Source organism: Salmo salar, chromosome ssa13 (assembly GCF_905237065.1).
Source record: "Salmo salar chromosome ssa13, Ssal_v3.1, whole genome shotgun sequence".
Classification (NCBI taxonomy): domain Eukaryota; kingdom Metazoa; phylum Chordata; class Actinopteri; order Salmoniformes; family Salmonidae; genus Salmo; species Salmo salar.
Window position 1 is genome coordinate 70,787,850 of NC_059454.1, and position 26,613 is coordinate 70,814,462.

Here is a 26,613-nt window from a genome sequence, read left to right on the forward strand (position 1 = left end):
ACCTTCCTGAGGTGTTCAACAACTTGGGATTATTGTGGACCAAAAACACCGCCAAAGAAGGAGCGTTCTTTTGAGATTGGTCCCCTCACGCTTTTTCCAGCGGGACACCGTGGGGTAATTTCCCTCCCTCTCTCTTGATCTATCCATCTATCTTGTCAGTGGGAAAGAAGAGAAAACAGAAGAGTCTATGTCTATACTGTTTGCTGAGAATGTATTGTACCCAGTCACCCACACCTCCCTGTGGTTTCTTTACAGTCTGGGTTCTGATCTAGCCCAACACACTCCAATTTACCACCAAACAACTTGAATGACAAACGCCCAAGCTATATACTAGAGTCCCACAGGGATCTGACTCTGTCCTCCCTGCTCTCCTTTCCCCCCGCATTCTCTCTTTCTCTCCATGACTGTTTTGCTAAGCGTCGCCAGAGGATAGAGAGGGTGAGTGTTTCCAGCCCTCTCCCAGTTGTTTGCTGTTTATGTGGAGAGATAGTGTTGGTTTTCTCTCCACCACCCCCATCCATCCCCGCTCTTGTGAGTGGAGCCTGTAGCCACACTTGATCTTGCTCTCAGAGTCAATTACTTCGCTTCCTTGGGATAAGGCTGCTGTTGTTTTTCAGCATCCGGGATTGGGGCGCTCATTGTCAAGTTCTAATAACTTTCTCAAATGAAGCACACGATAGCAATAGGCCTCGATGCTATCCTCTGGTGGACAATTAAAATGGTATTCAGTCTGGCCTATCGCCATCTCTCCTTGTTTTGTTGCCTTTTGACATTTAGGACGCACACACAAACACACTCATATGAACTCTTTCAGTAAATCTCCACCAGGTATTTCAAACACATTAGCCGAGCCAATTCAATGAGCATCGCTCACTGAAATCAAGGATACTTTAAGTGTTTCCTCGAAAATATCCTCTCTGTTTCAATATGCAAAATGTGTGAATTACCGAGCCAATTTCAAGAAAGGCCACTCCAACAGCTTTTCAGTCTGCTTTTTTTTCAATGCTTATGGTAAACTGTTGCAACATAAATAAATCCCAATCTGAGGTCACTAACTCTCTTGGTCCATAGACTACTCTAAAGTCTATAGTGATCCATACAATGAGGTAGCCTATATTTTCCATTTGTATTAACTATTCTAGAAAGGCTAGAGGCTAGCTTAAAGAGACGTAGGCCTAGATTCAATCCGGGCTGTGGAAGATCCACGTTAGAGCGTGATTGACATTTAAAGGTAATTTCCGATTGAGGAGCTAACATATGCAGCGTTTGCCGTGCGTGAGTGTGCGAGAGTTAATTTCTGTGAATTTGACTCTCTTATGAATGGTACGTGTATGTGAATGTACCCAAGTGAGTGTGCTTGTGTGTTTCTAAGTCTCTGACTGAGTCTGTAAATATATGATTACATTTGATGCTTTCTGTGGTATGGAAACAGCGTGCCCGATCATGGCGGTGTGTTGCTCTGGACTGTCATCCGCTGAGGTCTGTATGTGTGAATAATGAGAAGAAATAAGGAGGACATGCCATTTTCAGCTTTAATATCTCATGATTAGGGCCTAATTAGATGGCTCCACAAGGAGGTGAAGCACGGCAACAGGCCATCTTGGGCTCTGCTGGAGTGTGTGGCTGTGGTAGTGTCCACAGGGCAAAACACGTGTACAAGTGAGTGTATGTGGGACTACTAGATCATAACTCTGAAGTATGTTGTGTCAATCTTGTATATCACACAGGCGCAATGGTAATACTACATAGCAGCATGTTGATATATGTGTGCTATCCTTCTCAACGTCATACTTAAGCAGGTCTTATACGTTGAAGGTATAAGGTATGAAGGTCAGTGTTTTTACCAAACATCAATGTGCCGATAGAGGTTAAGGATTTGTGAAAAAAACGAATTCACCGTGAAAATGTTCTGATTCAAGTTTAACTTTACTTCCACTCGCATGGTGGTTGTCTTGGCATTAAAAAGAGTGCATCACAAGTCCAGTGTAATTTTATTAATTGTTTTCTCTCAGGTGCCACTTTTAAGATGGATGTGAATTTCCATCATTCAAATACATATTAAATAAAAAATTACATTACTTTTATCCTTAAACATATAACATTTGTGCATTGTAATTTCAGAATATGTCCATAACGCAGTGCCTTCAGAAAGTATTCACACTCCTTGACTTATTCCACATTTTGTTGTGTTACAGCATGAATTCAAAATGCATTATACATTTTTTTATCACCCATCTACACACAATACCCCATAATGACAAAGTGAAAACATGTTTTTAGAAATGTTTGCAAATTAAACTCTTCAAGCGCTGTCAAATTGGTTGTCTTGTCATAGATTTTCAAGTCGATTTAAGGCAAAAGTGTAACTAGGTCACTCAGGAACATTCAAGGTTGTCTTGGTAAGCAACTCTAGTGTATATTTGGCCTTGTGTTTTATGTTATTGTCCTGCTGAAAGGTGAATTTGTCTCCCAGTGTCTGTTGGAAACCAGGTTTTCCTCTAGGATTTTAGTATTGTGGAGTAACTACAATGTTGTTGATCCATCCTCAGTTTTCTCCTATGATAGCCATTAAACTTGGTAACTGTTTTAAAGTCACCATTGGCCTTATGGTGAAATCCCTTAACAGTTTTCTTCCACTCTGGCAACTGAGTTAATACTACTTTGACATTGTGGGGTATTGTGTGTAGGCAGTAACTCAATCTCAATTGTATCATTTTCAGGCTGTAACAAAATGTGGAAAAAGTCAGGGGGTGTTAATACTTTCTGAAGGCACTGTATGTCTGCAGTAATTGTAGAATAATAGTGTTTCACAATATTTTTCCAACCCAAATTATTTTTGTCCTGACACGAAATTGCACCTATTTGTCAATAAAAGTATTTTCTTGTCGAATAGGAAGGCTGCACCCTCCCTGTCTTCTATCAGTGTAATTTAGAGGCATGGCCATCTCTTCACGAGCACAACCAATAATGGTTTTATTGTGAAGGTGTAGACTACATTACATGGATTTATTAAACTTTTTAAAGTGTATATGTTCCAAAGGTTTGTATCAGTGGCTTGTGTAGAAGCCAGGAGATGCTAAATGTGTTTATGTTAATTAACAGTCAATTACTGTGAGACCGGCAGTTATTTGCTTGACAATCACCGGCTGATGAAATTTCGTGACCACCACAGCCCTAATTGAGACCTCACGCTGTTAAGATTTGAAAATCCAACAGTTGTATTAGAAGGGGTTGGCGCTAGGGGCTGTGTGTGGTGTTCTCCTAGTTTCCAGGGGGGGCTTCATTTTATATGTCGCTCCGTTAAGTACCACCATTTGAGTAAGTGTACGGTAAAGTCAGAGGCAGTTCAACAAAGAACAGTGAATTAAATGACACAGAGGAAATGGCTTTAAAAAAAACGAATTAACAAGAGGATTTGTCTCCGTGTGCAACTTGCCAGCGACACATTTACCCAAACCACCAGCCGGGAAGATGTGTCTCTTTCCGCATTCTCTGAAATATAAATCATAACCTCCGAGAGCATGCGGATACAAGGTGTCCACGTGCCAAACAAAGCACGTCGCCGTTTCGCGAGTGCGATCAATTTGTAGGGGAGGAATGCCAACCCCTGGGGGGGACACGAAAGTATCTCATTCAGATCAGGCAGCGGGCTGATCTGAATGACAGGAGATCTGCTAATTGGATCTTCTAATCTGGTAATTAAGCATTAGTGATTGCAGTGGTGCAGCTGTGCTGCCTGCGGATAGGAAGAAAATCAAAAGACAGCAGCATCAAGCAGGTGGGTGCCATACAAAGCTACATACATATAGTACATGTGTTACTGCATAGCCTCATTAGATATAACTGCACCACAACTGCACTGTCTCTGCTGTTAAAAAGCCCATTGAGACAATCTAATGATGTCAGTTTAATATTTTGCCTCCTAGATAATGTACTTGTAAATAAAGTAGCCCAGCTTAATACAAGTCAAGAAGCCTTTTGAGACAGAATGTGTGTGACTAGACATTGGTTACTGCTTGTTTAACTTGTAAGAAAGAACGTGTATACAAGTTGACAGACAGTCAGATGAGTGTGTGCCAAAAACGTAATTAGTTGGATGGTTTGATTCTTTGGAGTGAATTTATTTTAATTCTCACTAACCAACAAAATGTAAAAATAGAGGTCAAACTGTTCTGTTTCTACCTCCTTTACAGAAGAGAAAGCATCAATAACAGTGTATTCTCCTTTTATTATAAATACAGTGTTTATTTTCAATAATAATTAGCTATTTGAGATATGTGTTCCAGATAGAAGAATCCCACTGGGCAAAAAGTGGTTGAATCAACATTGTTTCCATGTCATTTCAACCCAAAAATCTAAAAGATGATGCATCAATGTGGAAAACTGATTGAATTTGCAAAAAATCAACATAAGGGTCTTTTGTAATTTTGTCACCCAACATTTAACCTAAATCCAATGACATGGTGACATTTTTGTTGAATTCACGTTAATCGACAAATCAACAAAATGTAATTTAAAACTAGATGTTGAACTTACTTCTGTTCCCAGTGGGGTGTCTCTTTTTATAAAATGACAAACCGTGATTATAATTAGCGATTACACTGAAGGATGGCCTATTGAAGACAACAACCCGGATCTATTCAATTCCATTTTCACTAAATGTCCTTGGATGACAACCTCTGGGGTCGCTTTGAAAGGGTTTACAGTTAAACATATTAACAATCTAATTACTTCAAAAACATAAAACTCAGGTGAGGCTGAATAGAGAAAAAAAACAAAATCAAAGTTATCATTTAATTTCCAAAATCATGATCTGGGATAGCTTTGCCATTTTGTTCTAAATTGTTTAGTTAATACATTTAATCTGGGTGCCATGGTAACAGTAGACGGATAGGTGGAAGGCATGACGTCTCTCCAAAAGCTGTTTCAATCCATGGAAGAGTATTATTAGTGCGTGACTAAGGCTTCTCTATTATGAGATATGGGGATAGTGGGGAAAGGTGAAAATAATGTAAATTAATACTAAGTCTTTTATGGTTTTCCCTACACTTGTACAGCTATTATGTACATAATGAATGAGAAATTGGGTTCTGTGCTTTTCTATGAAGTCCCCTCTCCATTCACGGAGTTTGGGGTCAGGATTTTACTGAAAGAAAAAAGTATTTTACTCATTGTGAAAATGAACCAAGTTCTCTGAGTTGCATGCATCTTCTGTCTCTTAGGAAAGACCTACATTAATTTGGATGTTTTCAATAGAGCTCTCTCAGTATCTTGGCAACCATTTGAAATCCTCATCGAGACTTTGATATAATCATGGACTAAGAAAAATATAGACCCAACAAACATAACTGACAAGTAAAATCTATGATTTTTATTTCTTTATTTTATTTCACCTTTATTTAACCAGGTAGGCGAGTTGAGAACAAGTTCTCATTTGCATGATCTCTAAACTAAGAAAGTTTGAATAAGAACTAGTTCATGGTTCCCTCCATAACCACGTCCTAACGTATTCCAGCGGCCTACTATGTTTGTCAGGATGTTCAGAGGACTCGACAGGCCCAGAGACTCTGCAGCTCATCTCCTAGATACACCGCCAGCCCTGTTAATGGGAGGCAGAGGAAGAAAAACTGAACAGCGGAGCAATAACTGCTTTTGCTTCACTGTTTGCCCTTTCTTCTCCTCTACCGTCTGTTTATCGTCCCCTCTCCAATTCCCCACCCCTCTCTGTCACCAAGCTGCCCGGAGCCTTGTCATTACCGTATTGGCCGACAAACTCCCCAAGATTTATATTTACAGTAGCGAGGGTCGGGCAGGAGTGGGCCGCCGGTGTGGCGCGGAGGCAGGGGAAGGAGAGGAGGGCAACCTTTACAAGCCGGTTAAACCAAATGGATTTTTAGCTTGACAGAGAGTGCCTGAGGAGTCTTTGTATCAGACAAACAAACCACCCCATTAAATTCCAGCTGCTTTAATGTAGTTGTGGGCAAAGAAAAAAAGGAAAAGCAGAATATCCTGTGGCAAGTAAAGAATTAGGGACAGATGTTGTGGCAGGGCTCGGTTAAAATTGGACTCTGATGTTGCTTATTTTCTTAGTGAGTCAACATCTAGATCCCCCCACTGTGTGTGTTGGGGTGCCATGTGTATATAACATGACAAAAAAAGAATTATGTAAATATGTGTAAACAACACAAGACACCACTGGGGACCATTTGTCCATTGTGCGAGAGCCAGGGGAAGTGAGTTTTGTCAGGGCTAATCCAGGATAAGATGTCCCTTCCAGGGAACAGTGCAAAGCCTGGGGCGAGCAGGTCCCGTTTGTCAAAAGCTTCCCTCATTTCCTGAGAAAAGACGGATAAAGGCTAATTCTTGTCCTTGGCTGCCATGGAAGCAGTCGACCCACACCGGCGAGCATACGCAGAGGTTCGCATTGACAGCCATCACCTTTGCCTCACTGCGGTGGTGGCCATGTAGAAGAACCCTCTGGGGAAAGGGTTCTACATGGAACCCGAAAGGGTTCTACATGGAACCCAATAGGGTTCTACCTGGAACCAAAAAGGGTTCGTTCTTCAAAGGGTTCTTCTATGGGGACAGCCAAAGAACCCTTTTAGGGTCTAGATAGCATCTTTCTTTCTAAGAGTTTACAGCTGGTTGATGGCTTTGAGTTGGACAATGAAACCTCCACAAAAAGCAGGCAAAAAAGTGGAAGGAATAAAATGTTGCAATGCATGAATGTCAGCCTAGCAGGGTGTTTTCATTTCCTAGCTGTAGGCCACTGTGAGCTGTCATTATCAGGTTTTTGGGTGATTTTTGGTCCCTTTCTGAGGACATACAGCACAATCCTGTAGTGCTTTCTCGGTGAGGCCATTGTTCACAAAGCACGCCGTGATAATGGAGTCCAGAGTGTCGAGAAGAGGTGATCTGTAATCCAAAACCTCACCTCAAAGGGGTCTCTGCTCTCATGTATATGAATTATGGGAACATTTTTACATCAAAGAGCGTCTATTATCCCTCTATTCCACAGATCGGCTCATTTTTCAGCCAGTCATTGTACCGGTGCTTTAAAAGGCTTGTGACATTCAGAATGTACATTCTTTCTTTGCGGTGTAGAGCTTAAGAGCAAACCAAGCAACAAATTAAGGCAGATTTGGAAACACATTTCCTACAAGAGGCCAAAACAAATCTTTACACAATGTAGAGAACTGAAACCCAAAAAAACTACTGGCTAAGAAGCCTTGCCAGAGAATTACAAACTGTACCTCTGTTTACCCAACATTTCAAACAGGGCCATGGAAGGGAAAATGGGAGAATAATTGAAGAAAATGGCTTAAATGAAGGGCCAGAGCCTTGGAAGATAGCATTTGGCATGGGCTGGGAGCAATGGAGAGGAACTGCTGGTGACTCAGGAACTGTTGATTCAGTAGACAAAGCTAATTTCCACACTCATCTGCCCCGCTGCTAGAAACCACCCCCACTGATTCTCGCTTCCCGCCAACCACCAGGGCGTCTAGGCCCAAGACGGCCCCTCGGTGGTCCATTTAATGTCAGCCGAGGATGAGAGAGAGGGAGAAGAAGGAGGGGAAGAGGGTCCCTTTTTGGTTGTCTGCCTTAATAGTTTGTGAGTCTCCTGGCTAATTATGGCAGCATATGCGCCTCACCTGAGAGAGCCCCACAAGTGGCAGGCTCACAGACACAACACGTGCTACAAACACACACAGAGCGTGCTCAAAGTTACAAACGCATCTCACATGAAACCCACACATACATGTACCATCAACATGCTAAACTTATGCCATACATATTCAGCTCACGTACACGTACACACAGACACAAAGACAGATACAGCTCTCACGACATACTTGCCATTTAAATGCATGGTGTGTCTACACAGTCTCTCCCACCTAATTTCCCACCCGTTAGCATGACTTCCAAAGCCAGTGGACTAAGGCAGTAATCAAGGAGTCAATGAAAACCCTGACAACTCCGAGAGACCTGAGAAATAAACACACCGGGGGAAACAATAGGACGCGGCATGTCTTGTGACGAATCCTCTAGGTGACTCAAAGTCGTGTTCCCGTAATTTACTGACCAGGTCTGAATATTAATGGCATACAAAGCCTAGTTTATAACTGATTGTGCCCACATTTTCAGATATGCATCTGCACATGGTATTAAAATGTGTCTCTTATCTGTCCACTGTGTCCACATTGCAACCAGATTTTCTGGTCCCTCCCTTTATCTGTATTTATTTAAGACACATATTGATGCCATAAGTCAATGGTGCCACCTGTCAATGATTTTAGAAGGCGGGATAATGATGATTTAAATCAGGGATGGGCAACTCCAGTCCTTGGGGGCCGGAGTGGTGTCATACTTTGCTCCCATCCCTAGCAAACATAGCTGATTAAACTAATTGCATTCCAAACTGAAGATCATGATTGGTTGAGTATTGCAGTCAGGTGTGTTAGCTGGGGCTGGTGCAAATGCGTGACACCAATCAGGCCCCCGCGGACTGAAGTTGCACATCCCTGATTTAAATAGTTTCACTGTCCAGATCCGTCTACACTTGTAAGATATCAAGACACAATGCATACTTCAATACCTCCTGAGGTGGTCAGGAAGATCTGATCACAATCAGATCACAATGTATCTTTTAATCATCTACACCTGTTCGAAAATGTGGGCACAATCAGAATGTGGAAAAGATCAGGAACAAGGATGCATGTTAGAACCAGGTATAAACGGGGCTCAAATGTGGCAAACTCTGTTCCCTATTAAATGGAAGAGATAAGTCTTCCGCTTCACCTGCTGCAGTTCCAGCTGGGAGCAAAGTGGCCCTTATTCCGCCGCCTTCCCGCTCCACCATCGCTTTCCCAGTGGCTTCCTGGGCCTAGCTCAATTATCCCCTCCTCTCGCACACCGCCCTGACAGGCACATTGGCAGGAGTGTCTTTTCCAGCGTGCTCACCTCTCCAGATAGAAGATTAGCAGGCAGAGCTCGTTATCAACTAATGGAACAGACTTTAGGCCTGTTCCATCCTCCGACCATGCCCTTTTCAAAAAGGAAGTGTGGATAAGAGCAGAAGATTCTGTTGAAGATATAGAGATGTAGCCCCCATGCCAACCCAAACAGGGGCTCTCAAGTGTAGCATTATGCAGAGCAAAATGTCTGTTTCTTGAAACAAGAAGTTCAATAATGCTGGCTTCTCTCTGCCACAACAAGCAGGGGCATCACCATGGTGACAGCTTTCAGGGGAGAGGTAGTTAGCTAGTGCTGGCACTCTTCGGCATGTAAAACAGGCGCGCATCAGCAGAGGCTCAGCTCATGTCAAACAGAGGCTTAAGTTACTCTGCGCTGAGACAGAGAGAGAGAGAGATACATAAATAAGCTGTTGCTTAATGTTCCCAAGCAGCAAATGTCACTTTTCCTGAGGATTGTAGGGAGTTTACTTCAGATGTTTTGTACTATTGGGGGTGACTTTGTGATTGCTTCAGGAATATGAATGAAATATTCTGAGTAACATTCAGAAAATCAGAGGGCCTTCAGCTACACATTGGGCAATGGTGAGATGGTATTTCCTGGCCTTGAGGTAATTCAAGCATGAAGAACAAGGTAGGACAACAACCAAAATCATGTACTCTAAAATGTCATGCATGAAATGGACACACACAACCCCCCCCCCCAAAAAAAACAAGCACACCAGTCCTTGAAATTCAATTGCATTACTTCGACCATGAGGTGAAATAGTATTGCCTTGCCACCACCACACCTTCTGCCTTAATCTGTGTGGGGATCTGAAATAATACTGACACTGGCTTTACGGCGGGCTTCTTGCAGATATCTTTTTTTGCAATCACAAATTACTTAAGGCACATCATCAAACAACTGGCCTGGACATGCTAGCCTCAGGTTTGTAAAGGCCAGAGTGAAACGTGTTGGCTTTGGAAATTAACAGAGAGAACGAGGGACCAACCCTGAATGCATTCGCACAGCGCAAGACAGAGGACACACTCTGAAGAATGCATTCTTTGAGATAAAACACCAACATCATTTATCGTAAAATAAAACACACAAGATGACACATTATTGATAAATCAGATTGAAAAAGTCAGCACTCCAGGCAGTTTGAAACTAAATACACAGTGGGTCAGGTAAAGGAAACGCTGTGAATACCGCTGGTGCCAGTGTGTGGCGATAGAAGTGCTGTCTGACAGCGAGGCTGACGTGCTGATAAGGGTTTGATCTATCTGACCAGGACAGCAATGCATCTCCCGGCCCTGCACTGTAATTCATATTCCTGAGGCAACCCCACTTCAGCTCTACGCCGCAAAGGAGTAACAACAACTTGGCCTTGTAGTATCCATCTCCAAAGCAACTGAATAGAGCTTCAGCTAGAGTGAAGCACTTCTGACAAAGGGGACGATGCAAAAATGTAGCATAAATACACAAATGGGACTGCTTTACTTTGGTGGTAGTGTACTGGTAACTCTTCCCTATAGTATCTTTCTACCCCCTTCAGTCAAACCCCACCCCCCTCTTATTTATGTAACATCTTGTTTCTAGGCTTTACCGAGGGTAAAATAGATTTATCAGAGAGCAGAAACATCTCCTAAACAGTGAAAGGGCACCAAAACTACAAGAACACATTTTGTAACGATAGAATGCAAATGTGTAATACTTTTGCGACAGCTTAATATTTCACATTGACCTGTGTGAAACTTGTTTTGTTGGTATCTTTGTATTCCATGAACCTTGAATGACTCAAATATGTTTTAAGGCCACTGAATAGGTTTCTGAACAGAATGCAAAGGTACAGTTTAATCAATATGTCTATCTTGCCGATAAAGAAAAGCTATAATGCTATACTCAGAAGCTAGCTTAACCTTAAAAGAGAGTTGCATGCGTCTTACTGATCACAAACATTGATTTAGCAGTTGGTGTGAGATAAAGCTGCTTGAAATTTTGCATAAAACACATTTCACACCAGAGTTGGCATTATGTTAAAGGTTACTTCAGGATTTTGACAATGAAGCCATTTATCTACTTCCCCTGAGTCAGATGAACTCATGGATACCATTTCTATGTCTCTGCATCCAGTATGAAGGAAGTTAAGAGGTAGACTCAGCAAAAAAAGAAACGTCCTCTCACTGTCAACTGCGTTTATTTTCAGCAAACTTAACATGTGTAAATATTTGTATGAACATAACAAGATTCAACAACTGAGGCATAAACTGAACAAGTTCCACAGACATGTGACTAACAGAAATTGAATAATGTGTCCCTGAACAAAGGGGGGTCAAAATCAAAAGTAACAGTCAGTATCTGGTGCGGCCACCAGCTGCATTAAGTACTGCAGTGCATCTCCTCCTCATGGACTGCACCAGATTTGCCAGTTCTTGCTGTGAGATGTTACCCCACTCTTCCACCAAGACACCTGCAAGTCCCCGGACATTTCTGGGGGGAATGGCCCTAGCCCTTACCCTCTGATCTAACAGGTCCCAGACGTGCTCAATGGGATTGAGATCCGGGCTCTTCACTGGCCATGGCAGAACACTGTCTTGCAGGAAATCAAACACAGAACGAGCAGTATGGCTGGTGGCATTGTCATGCTGGAGGATCATGTCAGGATGAGCCTGCAGGAAGAGTACCACATGATGGAGGAGGATGTCTTCCCTGTAACGCACAGTGTTGAGATTGCCTACAATGACAACAAGCTCAGCCCTTGATGCTGTGACACACCACCCCAGACCATGACGGACCCTCCACCTCCAAATCGATCCCGCTCCAGAGTACAGGCCTCGGTGTAACGCTCATTCCTGCGATGATAAATGCAAATCCGACCATCACCTCTGGTGAGACAAACCGTGACTCGTCAGTGAAGAGCACTTTTTGCCAGTCCTGTCTGGTCCAGCAACGTGCCCACAGGTGACGTTGTTGCCGGTGATGTCTGGTGAGGACCTGCCTTACAACAGGCCTACAAGCCCTCAGTCCAGCCTCTCTCAGCCTATTGCAGGCAGTCTGACTACTGATGGAGGGATTGTGCGTTCCTGGTGTAACTCGGGCAGTTGTTGTTGCCATCCTGTACCTGTCCCGCTTCTATCTCTGACAGGTTAGTGTGAGGAGGTAGGGAGGGGGCCCTCTAGTAGGACCCCTCCGGTCCTTTCTTGTATGACACCTGGCTGGGGTGGGTCAATCTGTCTTTGGCAGGCTAGTGCGAGAAGGTAAGGGAGGAGCCCTCTAATAGGACCTCTTCAACCCCCCCTGGTAGGACGCTGCATGTGTGATGTTCGGACGTACCGATCCTGTGCAGGTGTTGTTACACGTGGTCTGCCACTGCGAGGATGATCATCAGTCCGTCCTTTCTTCCTGTAGCGCTGTCTTAGGCGTCTCACAGTATGGATATTGCAATTTATTGCCCTGGCCACATCTGCAGTCCTCATGCCTCCTTGCAGCATGCCTAAGGCATGTTCACGCAGATGAGCAGGGACCCTGGGCATCTTTCTTTTGGTGTTTTTCAGAGTCAGTAGAAAGGCCTCTTTAGTGTCCTAAGTTTTCATAACTGTGACCTTAATTGCCTACCGTCTGTAAGCTGTTAATGTCTTAACGACCGTTCCACAGGTGAATGTTCATTAATTGTTTATGGTTCATTGAACAAGCATGGGAAACAGCGTTTAAAGCCTTTACAATGAAGATCTGTGAAGTTATTTGGATTTTTACGAATTATCTTTGAAAGACAGGGTCCTGAAAAAGGGATGTTTCTTTTTTTGCTGAGTTCAGTTTCGCAAACCAATACTAACTAGCATTAGCACAATGACTGGGAGTCTATGGTATCTTCTAGCACTTACCACAGACTTTCAGTCATTGCGCTAACGCTAGTTAGCAATTAAGATAACGCTAGTTAGCAACTTTCTTCATACTGCACACAGAGACATAAAAATGGTATCCATGAGTTCATCTGACTCTGGGGAAGTAGATAAAGGGCTTCACTGCCAGAATCCTGATGTATCCCTTTCAGGGTGAGAAGGAGTTAGATAAATTGTGTGTATACAGTACCATACCTCCCTCCACAGCTCCTTGCCCCAAATACCTTTACATGTCTGCATATGTAAAATCATATCCACAAATCTGTTCATCGGGTTTCACCAATGTCCTATTTGAATAGTGGAAATTGCAATAACTTATTCTGGGACTTATAGCTATTATAAGTGATACATCATAGGCAAGGCAGACATTACTCCACAAGGTTAACATTACCCTTGTGACATGGTATTTAGAATGGCAGTTAACTGCGAGAAAGCAAAATTATAACCTGGCTACATGTACCACGTAGCATACTACAGTATGTAGTCAAGCTTCAGTGCCTTTCCCCCTCAGAAAACACCACTTACACACTGCACACCCAGGCTGGTGCTGCTACTCAAAGAACAAGTAATAGGGCACTTCCTATGCCTGAAAAGCCAAGTAGAAGGGCACAAAAATGTATTGTCCTCTGAGGTCTATGAATAGTCTGCTGTTTGTGGCCCATGTGGACAGAAACCAAGCGGTAATTATCTGGCAAACTGAACTACGTCGTCTGAGTACCAGGTGATCTATCACCTTACAAAACCAGCCATTTAGACATCATTTAAATTCATGTTTTTTTTTTTTTTGAGGCAGGTCAATATTTATTACTTTTGTGCGCAAAATGAGAACACTGGAGGCAAATGTCAACAAGTACTTATGCACACTCATGTGTTGTCATGGAGATATTATCTGGTGTTCAATTAAGAGTGGCCATTTTGATTAAACCCAAAAGGGGTGTTTTTTTTTTATTAAAATGTACTGGCGAGGATTTCTAACACAAATACACAGACAGAAAGACAGGCGGCCGGATGGACGGACAGACATAGACACATGAAGGATGGATAGTCATACAATAGACTGGACCCATTCTGTATGTGCTGTAGCCAACTCTTCTTGTGTTGTCATGGTATACATTTACATTTACATTTAAGTCATTTAGCAGACGCTCTTATCCAGAGCGACTTACAAAATGGTGCATTCACCTTATGATATCCAGTGGAACAACCACTTTACAATAGTGCATCTAAATCTTTTAAGGGGGGGGGGGGTTAGAAGGATTACTTTATCCTATCCTAGGTATTCCTTAAAGAGGTGGGGTTTCAGGTGTCTCCGGAAGGTGGTGATTGACTCCGCTGTCCTGGCGTCGTGAGGGAGCTTGTTCCACCATTGGGGTGCCAGAGCAGCGAAGTTTTGACTGGGCTGAGCGGGAACTGTGCTTCCTCAGAGGTAGGGGGGCCAGCAGGCCAGTGGTGGATGAACGCAGTGCCCTTGTTTGGGTGTAGGGCCTGATCAGAGCCTGAAGGTATGGAGGTGCCGTTCCCTTCACAGCTCCGTAGGCAATCACCATGGTCTTGTAGCGGATGCGAGCTTCAACTGGAAGCCAGTGGAGAGAGCGGAGGAGCGGGGTGACGTGAGAGAACTTGGGAAGGTTGAACACCAGACGGGCTGCGGCGTTCTGGATGAGTTGTAGGGGTTTAATGGCACAGGCAGGGAGCCCAGCCAACATCTCACTATTACAATAACAGGGGAGGTTAGCATTTTATATCATACCCCCAAGACATGCTAACCTCTCACTATTACAATAACAGGGGAGGTTACATTTTATATCATACCTCCAAGACATGCTAACATCTCACTATTACAATAACAGGGGAGGTATGATATAAATTGTCATGTATGGCATGACAAGGAACAAACACAGAGAGGAGTTAGCTAAAAGGACAAACTGGCTAAAAGGACCAGCAGGTTAGTCATACAAATGCCCAATTCCAAATTGACGCCTAATTCCTTTCTTAAAGGGGAATTGGGCCTACACAGTAATGTGTAAGCAATGCTGGCAAAATTCCACCTAGCCTATCAGAGGGCAAAGTTGAGCTATTACCATGTTGGCTATACCCTTCTGATTCTTTAAGTGTTTAAAGGCTAGGGGATGTTTTGGGATTAAGCAATAGATGTACAAACAGACAGAAATACGCACATGCAGACACAAACAAGCAGAGACAGACGGACACAGTAACAAATCATTGTTTCTTGTACAGGAGGCATTCATCCACAGTGTGGCAGTCAGTACAGTAGGGTAATCAAAAGGAGAGCGAGAAGTTTAAAACAGCGCTGGTTATCAGGTGTCATGCTGCGGTGGGGCATGCTGTGGCGGGCAGACGAAAAAGAAGAGTTGGGAAGAGATACCAACCGTGTGCTGCGGGTTCAGTGCTGGGCGTAGTGTCTGAGCACACAAGGACGGAGGGACAGTAGTGGTGGAGGGAGGGAACAGGAGGAACGTGGCATGCAAAAAAAGGAGAAATGGGGACGGGAGGGAGGGAGGGAGGGAGGGAGAAAACAAATGGAACCCATAAGCAAGCATTCAGAGACCATTACATGACAAAGACTAAGACACAAGGCTTAAGGGAAATCAAAGGGAACCAAAGTAGTGCAAAGATAAAACACAACACACACACATTGGACATCAAACTGTGAGGGGAGCACATTGCCGCTTATGGGAGGACGGCAGCAATCGTGGCGGCGTAGACAGCGTTCACATGGTACACGACAGCTCATCAATAAAATACAACCGCACACACTCCTGCATTATGTTGAAGGCCAATGTGTGACTGTGGGGAGCTGGGGAAAACATTTTACATTTCATTTACAAAGGGCAGATTTCGGTATGGCTGTGCATATTTTGATCAATATGATATGACTTAGGGAATCTCAATAAAAACCACAGAAATAACCTTTGTCAAATGCAATCATACTAACCTTGATGTGACAAACCGCAATGGTACAGGGCACGCATATTACCCATAGGACCTTTGAGTTGTGAAATATATATCTTTCTTGGTGACTTGGTTCCTCAGCAGAGAAAATATCTGTTGTTGCACAGTATAAAAGCACTGCATATGAAAACCTTTATTCATTGTTTATATTTCAGTATTTGTTTTTATGATAAAATGACATCAAGAGTATTTCAATAAAATAAATGTGGTTTGCAGAGGACATTGGAGGATAAAACAGGCACTTTGAATTTGCTGTTTATTTAACTTATTCTCTCTCCCTTAACTATAAGTATCCATGATGGATCAATATAAAAACAAGCCCATTTGTTTTTCTGTTGTAAATCCAAAATGTACTATCGCAAATTAGTCCAATTAACAAAACATCATTGTCATTGTCCCCATGGAGTGCCATTGTGGGGACACAAGCAAAGGTTGTTTCCCTTTACCTCACTTCAGCTTTATCAGACCTCGAGATCCAGGAAACTGTAAGGCTTGTTATGTGGTAACCCCATTTGCAATGTCAATTTCTGCAAGAGTGGGGCGTAACTCCACATCCCGCTCCCTCTCCAGGGAGATTAAATCGAAATCTTGATATAATCCGATTGTGGTCTTTTGATGATTTTGGGCACAGTTTACCAGTTTCCTTTGCATTTATCCGAAATCTTAGGAAACAAAGGAGATATGTGTTGACTGTGCTCCACCGTGTCGGAGTAGAGGGAGATGGGAGCAGGGGGACCAATCTGAGTCCCAAATGGCATTATATACTGCAGTAGTGCACTATATAGTGAATAGGGTGCCATTTGGGACGCAGGCCTGTGTCTTCCTGAGATGAAACACCTGCCTCGGAGGACTCGGCTGATTTTAGAAACGCAGGGAGATGTCTGCTTGCCAATCAAAGCAGCCTGTCAGGTAACATGGTTTCTCACTGTTTTATCAAAGTAGGTCTGTACCCAACCAAAGCTAGATTGTTGTTGAGAAACCTGTCAACGAACACAGATACTAGCTAGTGCATCGGAAATCACGTGAACACCTTGCATAATGCAATGTTTCAATTCCAGACAACACAACGACAACATAGGTATCAAACATATTTTATTCTGAAAGAGGTTAGACACCTCCATCTCAGTCACAGTTAAGTTGGGGCTAGATGCATTTCCAGAGCTGTATGTAAACAGACTTCCCATGTTTCCCCTTCTTATCTACTGTAGACATGAGAGGGTGAGTGGAGGGAGGTGTTCCCTAGCTTTCCACATATCTCTTCTCACTACCTCTCATGTAGACCTTCTACAAGTCCATAAATTCACCTTATTAATGTCAAATAAATATGATACAGGCCAGGGCTCTCCAACCCTGTTCCTGGAGTGTTAACATCCTGTAGGTTTTCACTCCAATCCCAGTTGTAACGAACCTGATTCAGGTTATCAACAGCTAATTATTAGAATCAGGTGCGCTAGATTGGGGTTGGAGCAAAAACCTACAGGAAGGTAGCTCCCCAGGAACAGGGCTGGAGAGTCCTGCTATAGGCTATGCAGAGTCGTAGTCGGGTCCATTTGTGTCCACTCGGGTCTATCAGCTGTAGTTACGTAGATCCAAGACCCAATGACAATCAAACAGAACCCGACCCGGACCCAAGGGAAAAGTTTCGGTTCGGGAAGACCCGTGAAAACCTCTACCAGGGTGTGCAGGCATCTCAACACTTCTACACATCAAACCACCAGGGACATGGGAGTTAACGCTTCACCTCCCTCATATTGCCAAAGGACCAGGGAACAGGGAGATATCTCAAACAGCGAGCCTAAATCATGTCCCTCTCAGCGGGGAGAGCCAGGCCTCGGAGGGCCTGCTTTTCCTATGGTCCTCCAGAAGAAACGCACTGTAGTCCTGTTAAGTAATGCCACAGGGCTCCAGCTAGGATGACAGTTCTTTAGCATAATCGCTTGAGCACCTCAGCTTGCTCTTTAAAATAGATTCCAACCTTGTAAAAGGGAAGAGGGGCCATTTCACTGCTCGCTTTTTAACTACCGCTTCTTTGCAGCTGCTACTTCTACACAGACGGCTCCTAGCACTCCCTCTATCGGGCTGCTTGTAGGCCAGATCACCACTGGTACAACTGACAGCAGGAGTTATCAAATAGGAGTACACTGCGTGTCCTCAGGAAGGAGGGAGGAGAAAGACGCTGTGGTTCAAGAACAGTCCTGAAACGAGTAGACATGAAGAGCAGAGAGGGAATCAAACGTCTGCACAGTCAAGTAGGGGTTTTTACCTTCTTTCTCAATCTACATTTTAAGACATAATACAACATCACAGCCTCTATTTGAGGCCTAGCAAAATGTCTTTGGGAGGGACGGGCACTAAGCAGTCCTCCTAAGACAGCTGGAGGGGTTGCTCAAGGGGCTCCGCTAGGGATGTGCTGCTATACAGCAGTAATATACCGCTGCTCATTCAAATCAAGCAGTACAATAAAGCACCCGTCTCTGCAACCCTCAATCATCGGTGGCCCCTGGATGTCTGCTAACCCCATTACTTGGCTGTGGCAGCTGCGCCGGCTGGTCAATATGTTTACTGATGAGCTATTGCCAGCCCCCGGTGCGGCCCTCCTTCCTTTTCTCTTTCTCTCTCGCCTCGTGTCGTAGGTCACCCGAGACACTCGCGTCCTTATTGACATCAGCAGACGTGACAATGGGCACGGAGCTTCCCAGCTAATTGCTATGGTTCCCCACAAGCTCCTCGTGGCAAAATGTGACATACTGTAGCTTCAGTAGTCATCTTGTCATGAGGACACCTGTTAAAGTTTTACTGATAATGCCACTGCACTATCTCTGCAAAGTCTGTTCTGGTTGACAGTACAGAGAAGATAATCCCCACTAGAACCACAGTGGTTGTACTGTAGAAGTACAATGTCACAGTTAGATCATGCAACAGCGCGCTTGAAATGTAAAGGTAATTTCCTATTGAGCAGACATATGCAGCGTTTACCATGAATGGAGTCCCTGTGAACGCGGGAACATTGCCTTTAAATTTAAATTGCGCTATAGCACTGAACTTTGGCGATACAGATTGAATCGAGCTCTAGATCTGCATGGGAAACCGGCCCCAAGAGTCAGAATCAGTGGTGTAGTTGAGGGTAAATTCCGTTTATGCACCTATTTTATTTTGCTCCAGTGTAGGGAGTGTTATTTTACTCACTGTGAACAGCAATCAGTGTTTACCCACCGAGCTATTTTTTCATAATCTAAATGAGGATACTATGATATATTCTGTTAGTGGGTGGCAGGTACAGTAATCACTACAGAATTACATTGCTTAGGCCACAGATTATATTTATCATCAACGTACCAATAGTTTGTATTTAAATAAACTTGACTTGCAGTGCTCTGTTATGACCGATAATCTCCTTTCAAAATCAAGGTGTAAACACAACAGAAATATACCAATGCTTTTGCACACACACACACACACACACACACACACACACACACACACACACACACACACACACACACACACACACACACACTTCACTGTCGTAGGTGATTCAGGGCTAGCTAGCTGATTACCTTTCCCAGCCTACTTTATGAGTCCCATCTTCTTGGAGCCATCGTGGAGCACAATCATGGCCTCCAATAACAATATACCTCTACATAAAGAAGACGTATTTGCCGCATTTCTGTGTTTGCATGATGCTAAGCCTAATAAATTCTGCGGGATGCTCTCTCTGAGCGGTGTATCACACAACTGCAGTTGTTGTTTTCCCCCGTGGGAATACAATTGACCTTTAGTGAATTAGCCTATCCTCTGCCGGTGAGCCATCCCTCTCTGTCCCTGCTTTATGCCGCTGGAAGGAATCAAGACAGGCAGAGAAATTGACTACTCTATCTCGCAAGAGCTTGTGCAGGCGAGGGCCTCATTTGTTCAATTCCAAAATCAGTTTACCAGATGGTGTTTTGCAATTTAAGCCTTGACGAAAAAAAAGTATATTTGGGGGGAGGGGTAAAATGAATTGGTTGCCATCTCTGTTTATGTATTTTCATCAATTAACAGGCGGTGGCGGCTAGGGCTCGTAATACACAATTGTTTTTATTAGTGCGGGTACATTTTATTAATGGCTTTTTCTGTTGTACGTCTCCCAAATGCTGCTTTACGAGAGTCTATTTCCGTTTCTGGGTTGGGGTGTAATTCTGTGACGTCTCACTTTGGTACATCATTAGTCATATACTGTATTCAATCTGAGAGAGAGAAAGGGAGGGAGTAAGGGGAGGGAGGGTGAGAGGTAGAGAAATGGAGGGAAGGAGAGAGAGGGAGGGAGAGAGAGAGAAAGAGAGTAGGAGAGAGGGATCCAGAGAGAGAGAGCGAGAGCGGTATATGGAGAGAGAGAGGGGAAGATAGACGTAGTGAGTGTGCTAGAGATGACTCTGTGTCTTGGTATCTGTGGACTTCACCAAACAGATAGATTCAACCTTCTTCCGCTCTGCAGGAGTGGGTCCGCATTAGAGATGACAATAACTACTGTTGCCCCTGACTACCAAAAGGACAACAGCCTGCCCTGAGGACAGGGCCAGCACAAACACTGCATGTCAAGAGGAAAAGCTATTTCTTTGCCTCTGACTGAGAGAGATAGAGAAAGAGATGGAAGGAAAGAATAAGGGATCTGGAGAAATGGAGGGAAACAGTACAAAGAGGGAGGGAAAGAATAAGGGAAGCAGAAATAAATATTTGGTAGGAAGAATGAGAGGGAGGGATGCGGGTATAAATGGAGACATACAGAGAAAATGGGAGCAAGATTTGGCCTTTGATAAAAATTTGCACAAAAAAATAGATGGCAAAATATCGATAAACATACATTTCGGAGCTGTTTTATAGGGCAAAAAAAGAGGCACAACAAATAGAAATGAATGACATCTCTCCCCAGTACGGATGGTACACTGTTAGAAAAAGGGTTCTAAAAGGGTTCCTCGGCTGTCCCCATAGGAGAACCTTTTTGGTTCCAGGTATAACCCTTTTGGGTTCCATATAGAAACCTCTGTGGAAATAAGGGTTATACCTGGAACAAAAAGGATTCTATCTGGAACCAAAAAGAGTTCTTCAAAGGGTTCTCCTATGGGGACAGCCAAATAACCATTTTAGGTTCTAGATAGCACCTTTTTTTTCTAAGAGTGTAATGAGCAAGGTCCTTCCATTTAGCCATTTATTTTGCAGTGTAAATGGCAATTTAGTCATCTCTAAATGCCACCACCTGAAGCCACCGAGTACTTTATTCTGGCATTGGAGCTTTAATTGATTTCAATAAAATTGCAGTATAACCCCATTCCAGTCCCCCTATAGACAGAAATATAATATATTTTTGATAAACTAAGTGGCCTCTACCCCACGTAACCTCTGCTAGATTGTTTGCCGCTACTGCCTATGATATACAAGTCGGAAGTTTACATACACCTTAGCAAAATACATTTAAACAAAGTTTTCACAATTCCTGACATTTAATCCTAGTAAACATTCCCAGTAATAGGTCAGTTAGGATCACCATTTTTTTTTAAGAATGTGAAATGTCAGAATAATAATAATTTATTTCAGCTTTTATTTCTTTCATCACATTCCCAGTGGGTCAAAAGTTTGCATACACTCAATTAGTATTTAGTAGCATTGCCTTTAAATTGTTTAACTTGGGTCAAACGTTTCGGGTAGCATTCCACAAGCTTCCCACAATAAGTTGGGTAAATTCTGGCCCATTCCTCCTGACAGAGCTGGTGTAACTGAGTCAGGTTTGTAGGCCTCCTTGCTCGCACACGCTTTTTCAGTTCTGCCCACAAATTTTCTATAGGATTGAGGTCAGGGCTTTGTGATGGCCACTCCAATAACTAGACTTTGTTGTCCTTAAGCCATTTTGCCACAACTTTGGAAGTATGCTTGGGGTCATTGTCCAATTGGAAGATCCATTTGCGACCAAGCTTTAACTTCCTGACTGATGTCTTGAGATGTTGCTTCAATATACCCACATCATTTTCCATCCTCATGATGCCATCTATTTTGTGAAGTGCACCAGTCCTTCCTGCAGCAAAGCACCCCCAATACATGATGCTGCCACCCCTGTGCTTCACGGTTGGGATGGTGTTCTCCGGCTTGCAAGCCTCCCCCTTTTTCCTTCAAGCATAACGATGGTCATTATGGCCAAACAGTTCTATTTTTGTTTCATCAGACCAGAGGATATTTCTCCAAAAAGTACGATCTTTGTTCCCATGTACAGTTGCAAACCATAGTCTGGATTTTTTTATGGCGGTTTTGGAGCAGTGGCTTCTGAGCGGCATTTCAGGTTCATGTAGGACTCGTTTTACATGGTGTTTATACTTGTGTACTATTGTTTGTACAGATTAACGTGGTACCTTCAAACATTTGGAAATTGCTCCCAAGGATGAACCAGACTTGTGGAGTTCTAGAATGTTTTTCTGAGGTCTTGGCTGATTTCTTTTGATTTTCCCATGATGTCAAGCAAAGAGGCACTGAGTTTGGCCTTGAAATACATCCACAGGTACACCTCCAATTGACTCAAATGATGTCAATTAGCCTATCAGAAGCTTCTAAAGCCATGACGTCATTTTCTGGAATTTTCCAAGCTGTTTAAAGGTACAATCAACTTAGTGTATGTAAACTTCTGACCCACTGGAATTGTGATACAGTAAATTATAAGTGAACTAATCTGTCTGTAAATAATTGTTGGAAAAATTACTTGTGTCATGCACAAAGTAGATGTCCTAGCCGACTTGCCACAAAAATGTGTGGAGTGGTTGAAAAACGAGTTTTAATTACTCCAACCTAAGTCTATGTAAACTTCCGACTTCAACTGTATATGCTATGCACCTGCGCCAGTGGAGAAATGAAATCAGCCGGCACAGCGGATTATGACCATAACAGACTGTTCCCTCACATCTAAATACACAGTAATAATGGAACGCCCCAGAGAGGTAATGGAAAAATCCTCTCAAAACTATATTTTGCTATTTTCATTAGTCCAGTGTTGATACAGTCCCAAAATGTTTTGCATGTCAGCAGTCAAGTTTTCAAGATATTGGACATTCAAGAAGCAAAGTATCACACTTTGCTTCTTGAAATTTGTGTGATGTCACTGTACTCCTGCGTAAATAATCTTGATTCTCAATAAGTGTTTAGTGCATTAACGTCTATAATTGCTCCAGGGGCGCTGCACTGCACCTGACCCAATGTGTCAAGCCCTTCGATGTGTGTCCGTGTCTTGGGGGGTTGGATTGTGAGCAGAAATACACATTTCTCTTCTATGTAAGTTAATGGACAATATAATACATCTTATCTTATCTAATTGCGATACTAGATTACATGAATCTGCCAAAGCCTACTAAGACACACTCACTTGTTTGATGTGAGTAGAAGGTGTATCCAATCAGCAATGTCATTAGATCTTTGGTTTTTCATTTAATCCAATCACAGCATAATCGAGCACAATGCCTAAGATTTCCCGGCCTCAGTAGATTTGTTCCAAATGTGCTGAGAATGGTCTGTCAGAAACGTTCATAGCATTTCTAGCTCAGGGCTGCTCAGCTCAAACGCCATCCTTAAGTGTTGTTTTGTTTATGCACATTTCAAAGATTTGGAATTGCAATGCCGAAAATGGCCTTCAGCAAATAGTTTCTGACAATGAGAGTTGTTATGAACAAAGAGGGAGAATTGCAATTGCAAGTTAATTTACTAGCCGTCGCAAATGGCTTTATGTGGCACTAAGTTGAAAACCTAATACAATTGAATGGTTATAGTTAGGGCTCTATTCAATCTGTATTGCTGAAGTGTTACAGATTGAGTGATAGAAATGTAAATGTAATTTCCTATTGAGCCGTCATCTGCAGCGTTTACCGTGAATGCAGTCTCCACTAACGCAGAAACATTGCTGTAACACTGAATTTCCACAATACGGATTGAATAGAGCACTTAGTCCACAATAGTATGGCAACCAAGATGTCGTATTGACCTGATAATTGACTTTAAATGTAGCTGAATAATGATGATTTGTGGCATCATCGTGTTGTGTTGTCATGCTCATGTGACAATTTCAGGAAGCTAGGCGTATGTCGCACATCACTACTTCACAGAGAGGCATTTGAACTTCTTAAAAGTTCGAACAAAATGTGTATTTTTTCTGGCAGAAATGCCCTCTGGAACATGTGAACTTTCATGTACCTTAATAACAAACTTGTATTCCATCTGTAAATACGAATACAATTATGAGCCTAGTTGGTTTAGCTATGGATAAAGGGGGGAACCTTCACGATGGCCAGGATTGGTTGAGATAATGGATGGGCTGGACATGCTGGGAGATGAGTTTGGATTGGTCTGCCATGTAGCATGCGTCTGTCTATAAAGTGACCTGATCAGTATGTGTTGATAATCCTTTCTACCGTGGCTTTTTTGAAAGGTTTAACGTTAGCCATCAAGAACTAGAAAAGTTGTTCTACTTTTCTCAACAACATTGATACCCTGAATTTAGCAGGTGCTATCGACAGATCATTTTGAGAAAAAAATCTGGACACGCCACGGTCAGTGTGAACTGGAGTGACTTGACACAATGCTGGACAAACAAAATGGAGTTAAATGGTTCCAGTCTGCAGTCGTTTTCATTGCAAGTTAAAGCATACTGTTCGCTAGCTAGCGAATATTAGTTAGCCGGTTCGCTATCTAATGTTACGAGTATGATCTGTGTAGTAATATTATTCGAATCAGAAAACCATGTGCATTGCTAGTTATAGCCTAATGTTAGCTAGCTAGTTAGCATTGAACCTAGTTGGTTAGCTTTAGCTACCTGCATAGTCATACTACAGTTATGACAATCAGTTTGTATTGGTAGTAGTACGAGTTGAGATTATGCTGGTTCATTGTTTAGCTAGCTAGCTAGCTAGCTACATGTCCAAACAAAAGACTCTACCAAGTCAGCCAGGTTTGTCTGGGGGTGATTACGGCCATTTACTGTATTTCATGTGTACATGTCTAAACAACAGTGACCAATCCACTTAGCTAGATGGTGGTTATACATTTTACATTTTAGTCATTTAGCAGACGCTCTTATCCAGAGCGACTTACAGTAGTGAATAGATACATTTCATACATTCTTTTCTCCGTACTGGTCCCCCGTGGGAATCGAACCCACAACCCTGGCGTTGCAAACACCATGCTCTACCAACTGAGCCACACGGGACAGCGTTACAGCATTTATTTCACATGAACCATCAATTTAGACAAGTGTGTCTGGGTAAGCGTCATCTAATAATTATCTGGACACTTTCTGTTTTTGATATTGCCACTATGCAAATATGCACTGTACCACTTACACCTTCTGTATCCTGCGCATGTGACAAATAAACTTATATTTTATTTGATATAGTGTGTGTTTACCAGAGACAGTAATGTGAAGAACAACATGACCTGCACCAAAGTCAGTTTAGGATATAGGCCAAGGACTAGATAAAGAGTATTTTTACCTGGAGTTTTTCCTGATTGTAGGCTACTACTTGAAATCTTTGGTTGTTTACTACACCACCACTCACTCTGTTTAGCACATGGCCTCACATGTATCCTCGAATAGATGGGTGGGGCTAAAGCTTAAGAGGGTGTGAATGATGCTGAACAAAGAAGAGCTCTCCAGTAGGTGTATCAAAATATTCAAGGGCCATTTTCTCAAAAGTGGGGTTTGTCAACTTTCAAAGCAGAATTTCTTTCCCATCGTTCCTTAACTGCAGTGTATGATATACAGTTGTCTAGCTCTGAGTCTCTATTTTTATCCAATGTAAAAAACACAATTTCAAATTTTGCTACATAGGACCGAATCCAGATGGTGGGTCACATGTACGCTTTTGGACTGAGAAAGGAAACACAGTTGATCATAGTGACAGGCCACAACCATGTCCAAAACTAATTTAACGGATTGTTTTAACATCAATTATAGATCAACTGGTTGACTCACAGCCTACAAATACCAGGTCCCATTGTCCATGTAGTAGTATTCATTCATTCTGATCTAAAAGGCAAAACTGATCCTAGAATAGCACTCTTACTCTGAGATGCTCGGTACATACGGCCTCAGATCTAGAGGACTCATTGGTACCTTGTCAGTGTTTCTCCTAGACAGAAACCAATTCAAGTTTGGGGGGCATTAAAGTAAGCCAAAGCAATAGTAAGGACAGACATTGAATCTGCAGTAACTGGTTTTGAGGAGAGGTGAGCCAAGATTACAGGAGTTGTAACAGAAAAAGGAAATATATTGCCTGTTCATTGCAACAGGTACACGATAATACAAGAAAGGCAGGGGAGAGATTAGAGCTAAATGTATCACTGTACCTGCATTCTGTATAACAGGAAATAGGATCAAACGTGGGATTCCATGAACGATCCTAACATCAGTGCCGATATTCACATCATGAAGGTATTCTGATGACGACGCATGGGACGGTTAACTTTCCGCATATATCGCCTTTGCGACTAAGTTGATTGCGAATGTATTTTGAGGAGTGGCAGGGGACTTGAACTTTTCCAGTCACACAGGCAAGCCCAATTCAGATTTCTTTCCCCTCACTAATTGGTCTTTTGACCAAATAGATTAGCTCTGAAAAAGTGCTGATGTGATTGATCAAAACATCAATTCATGGAAAAAAGATAAGAATTGGGCTGCCTGTGTGAATGCTGCCTAAGAGTGATATGCACCTCATTTGGGGAAAGACGAGTCTATTTGTCTACAGGACATGAATGTGAATAGCTGGATGGGAAGAGAAGG

The 26,613-nt window shown here is 42.8% G+C and overlaps 1 protein-coding gene across 4 annotated transcripts in view; it reads right to left on the reverse strand.

Annotated features, from left to right (window-relative positions):
• Window positions 1–26,613, reverse strand: part of cadm1a (cell adhesion molecule 1a) — a 432,273-nt gene that overhangs the window by 14,548 nt on the left and 391,112 nt on the right. For 2 of the 4 annotated variants that reach the window (XM_014137379.2, XM_014137378.2), the window contains one exon: window positions 15,248–15,280. The exons of the other annotated variants lie outside the window; for them this stretch is intronic. In XM_014137379.2, the coding sequence (XP_013992854.1) occupies window positions 15,248–15,280 (33 nt within the window). The remainder of the gene's footprint in view (window positions 1–15,247; window positions 15,281–26,613) is intronic. 4 annotated transcript variants of the gene reach the window in all.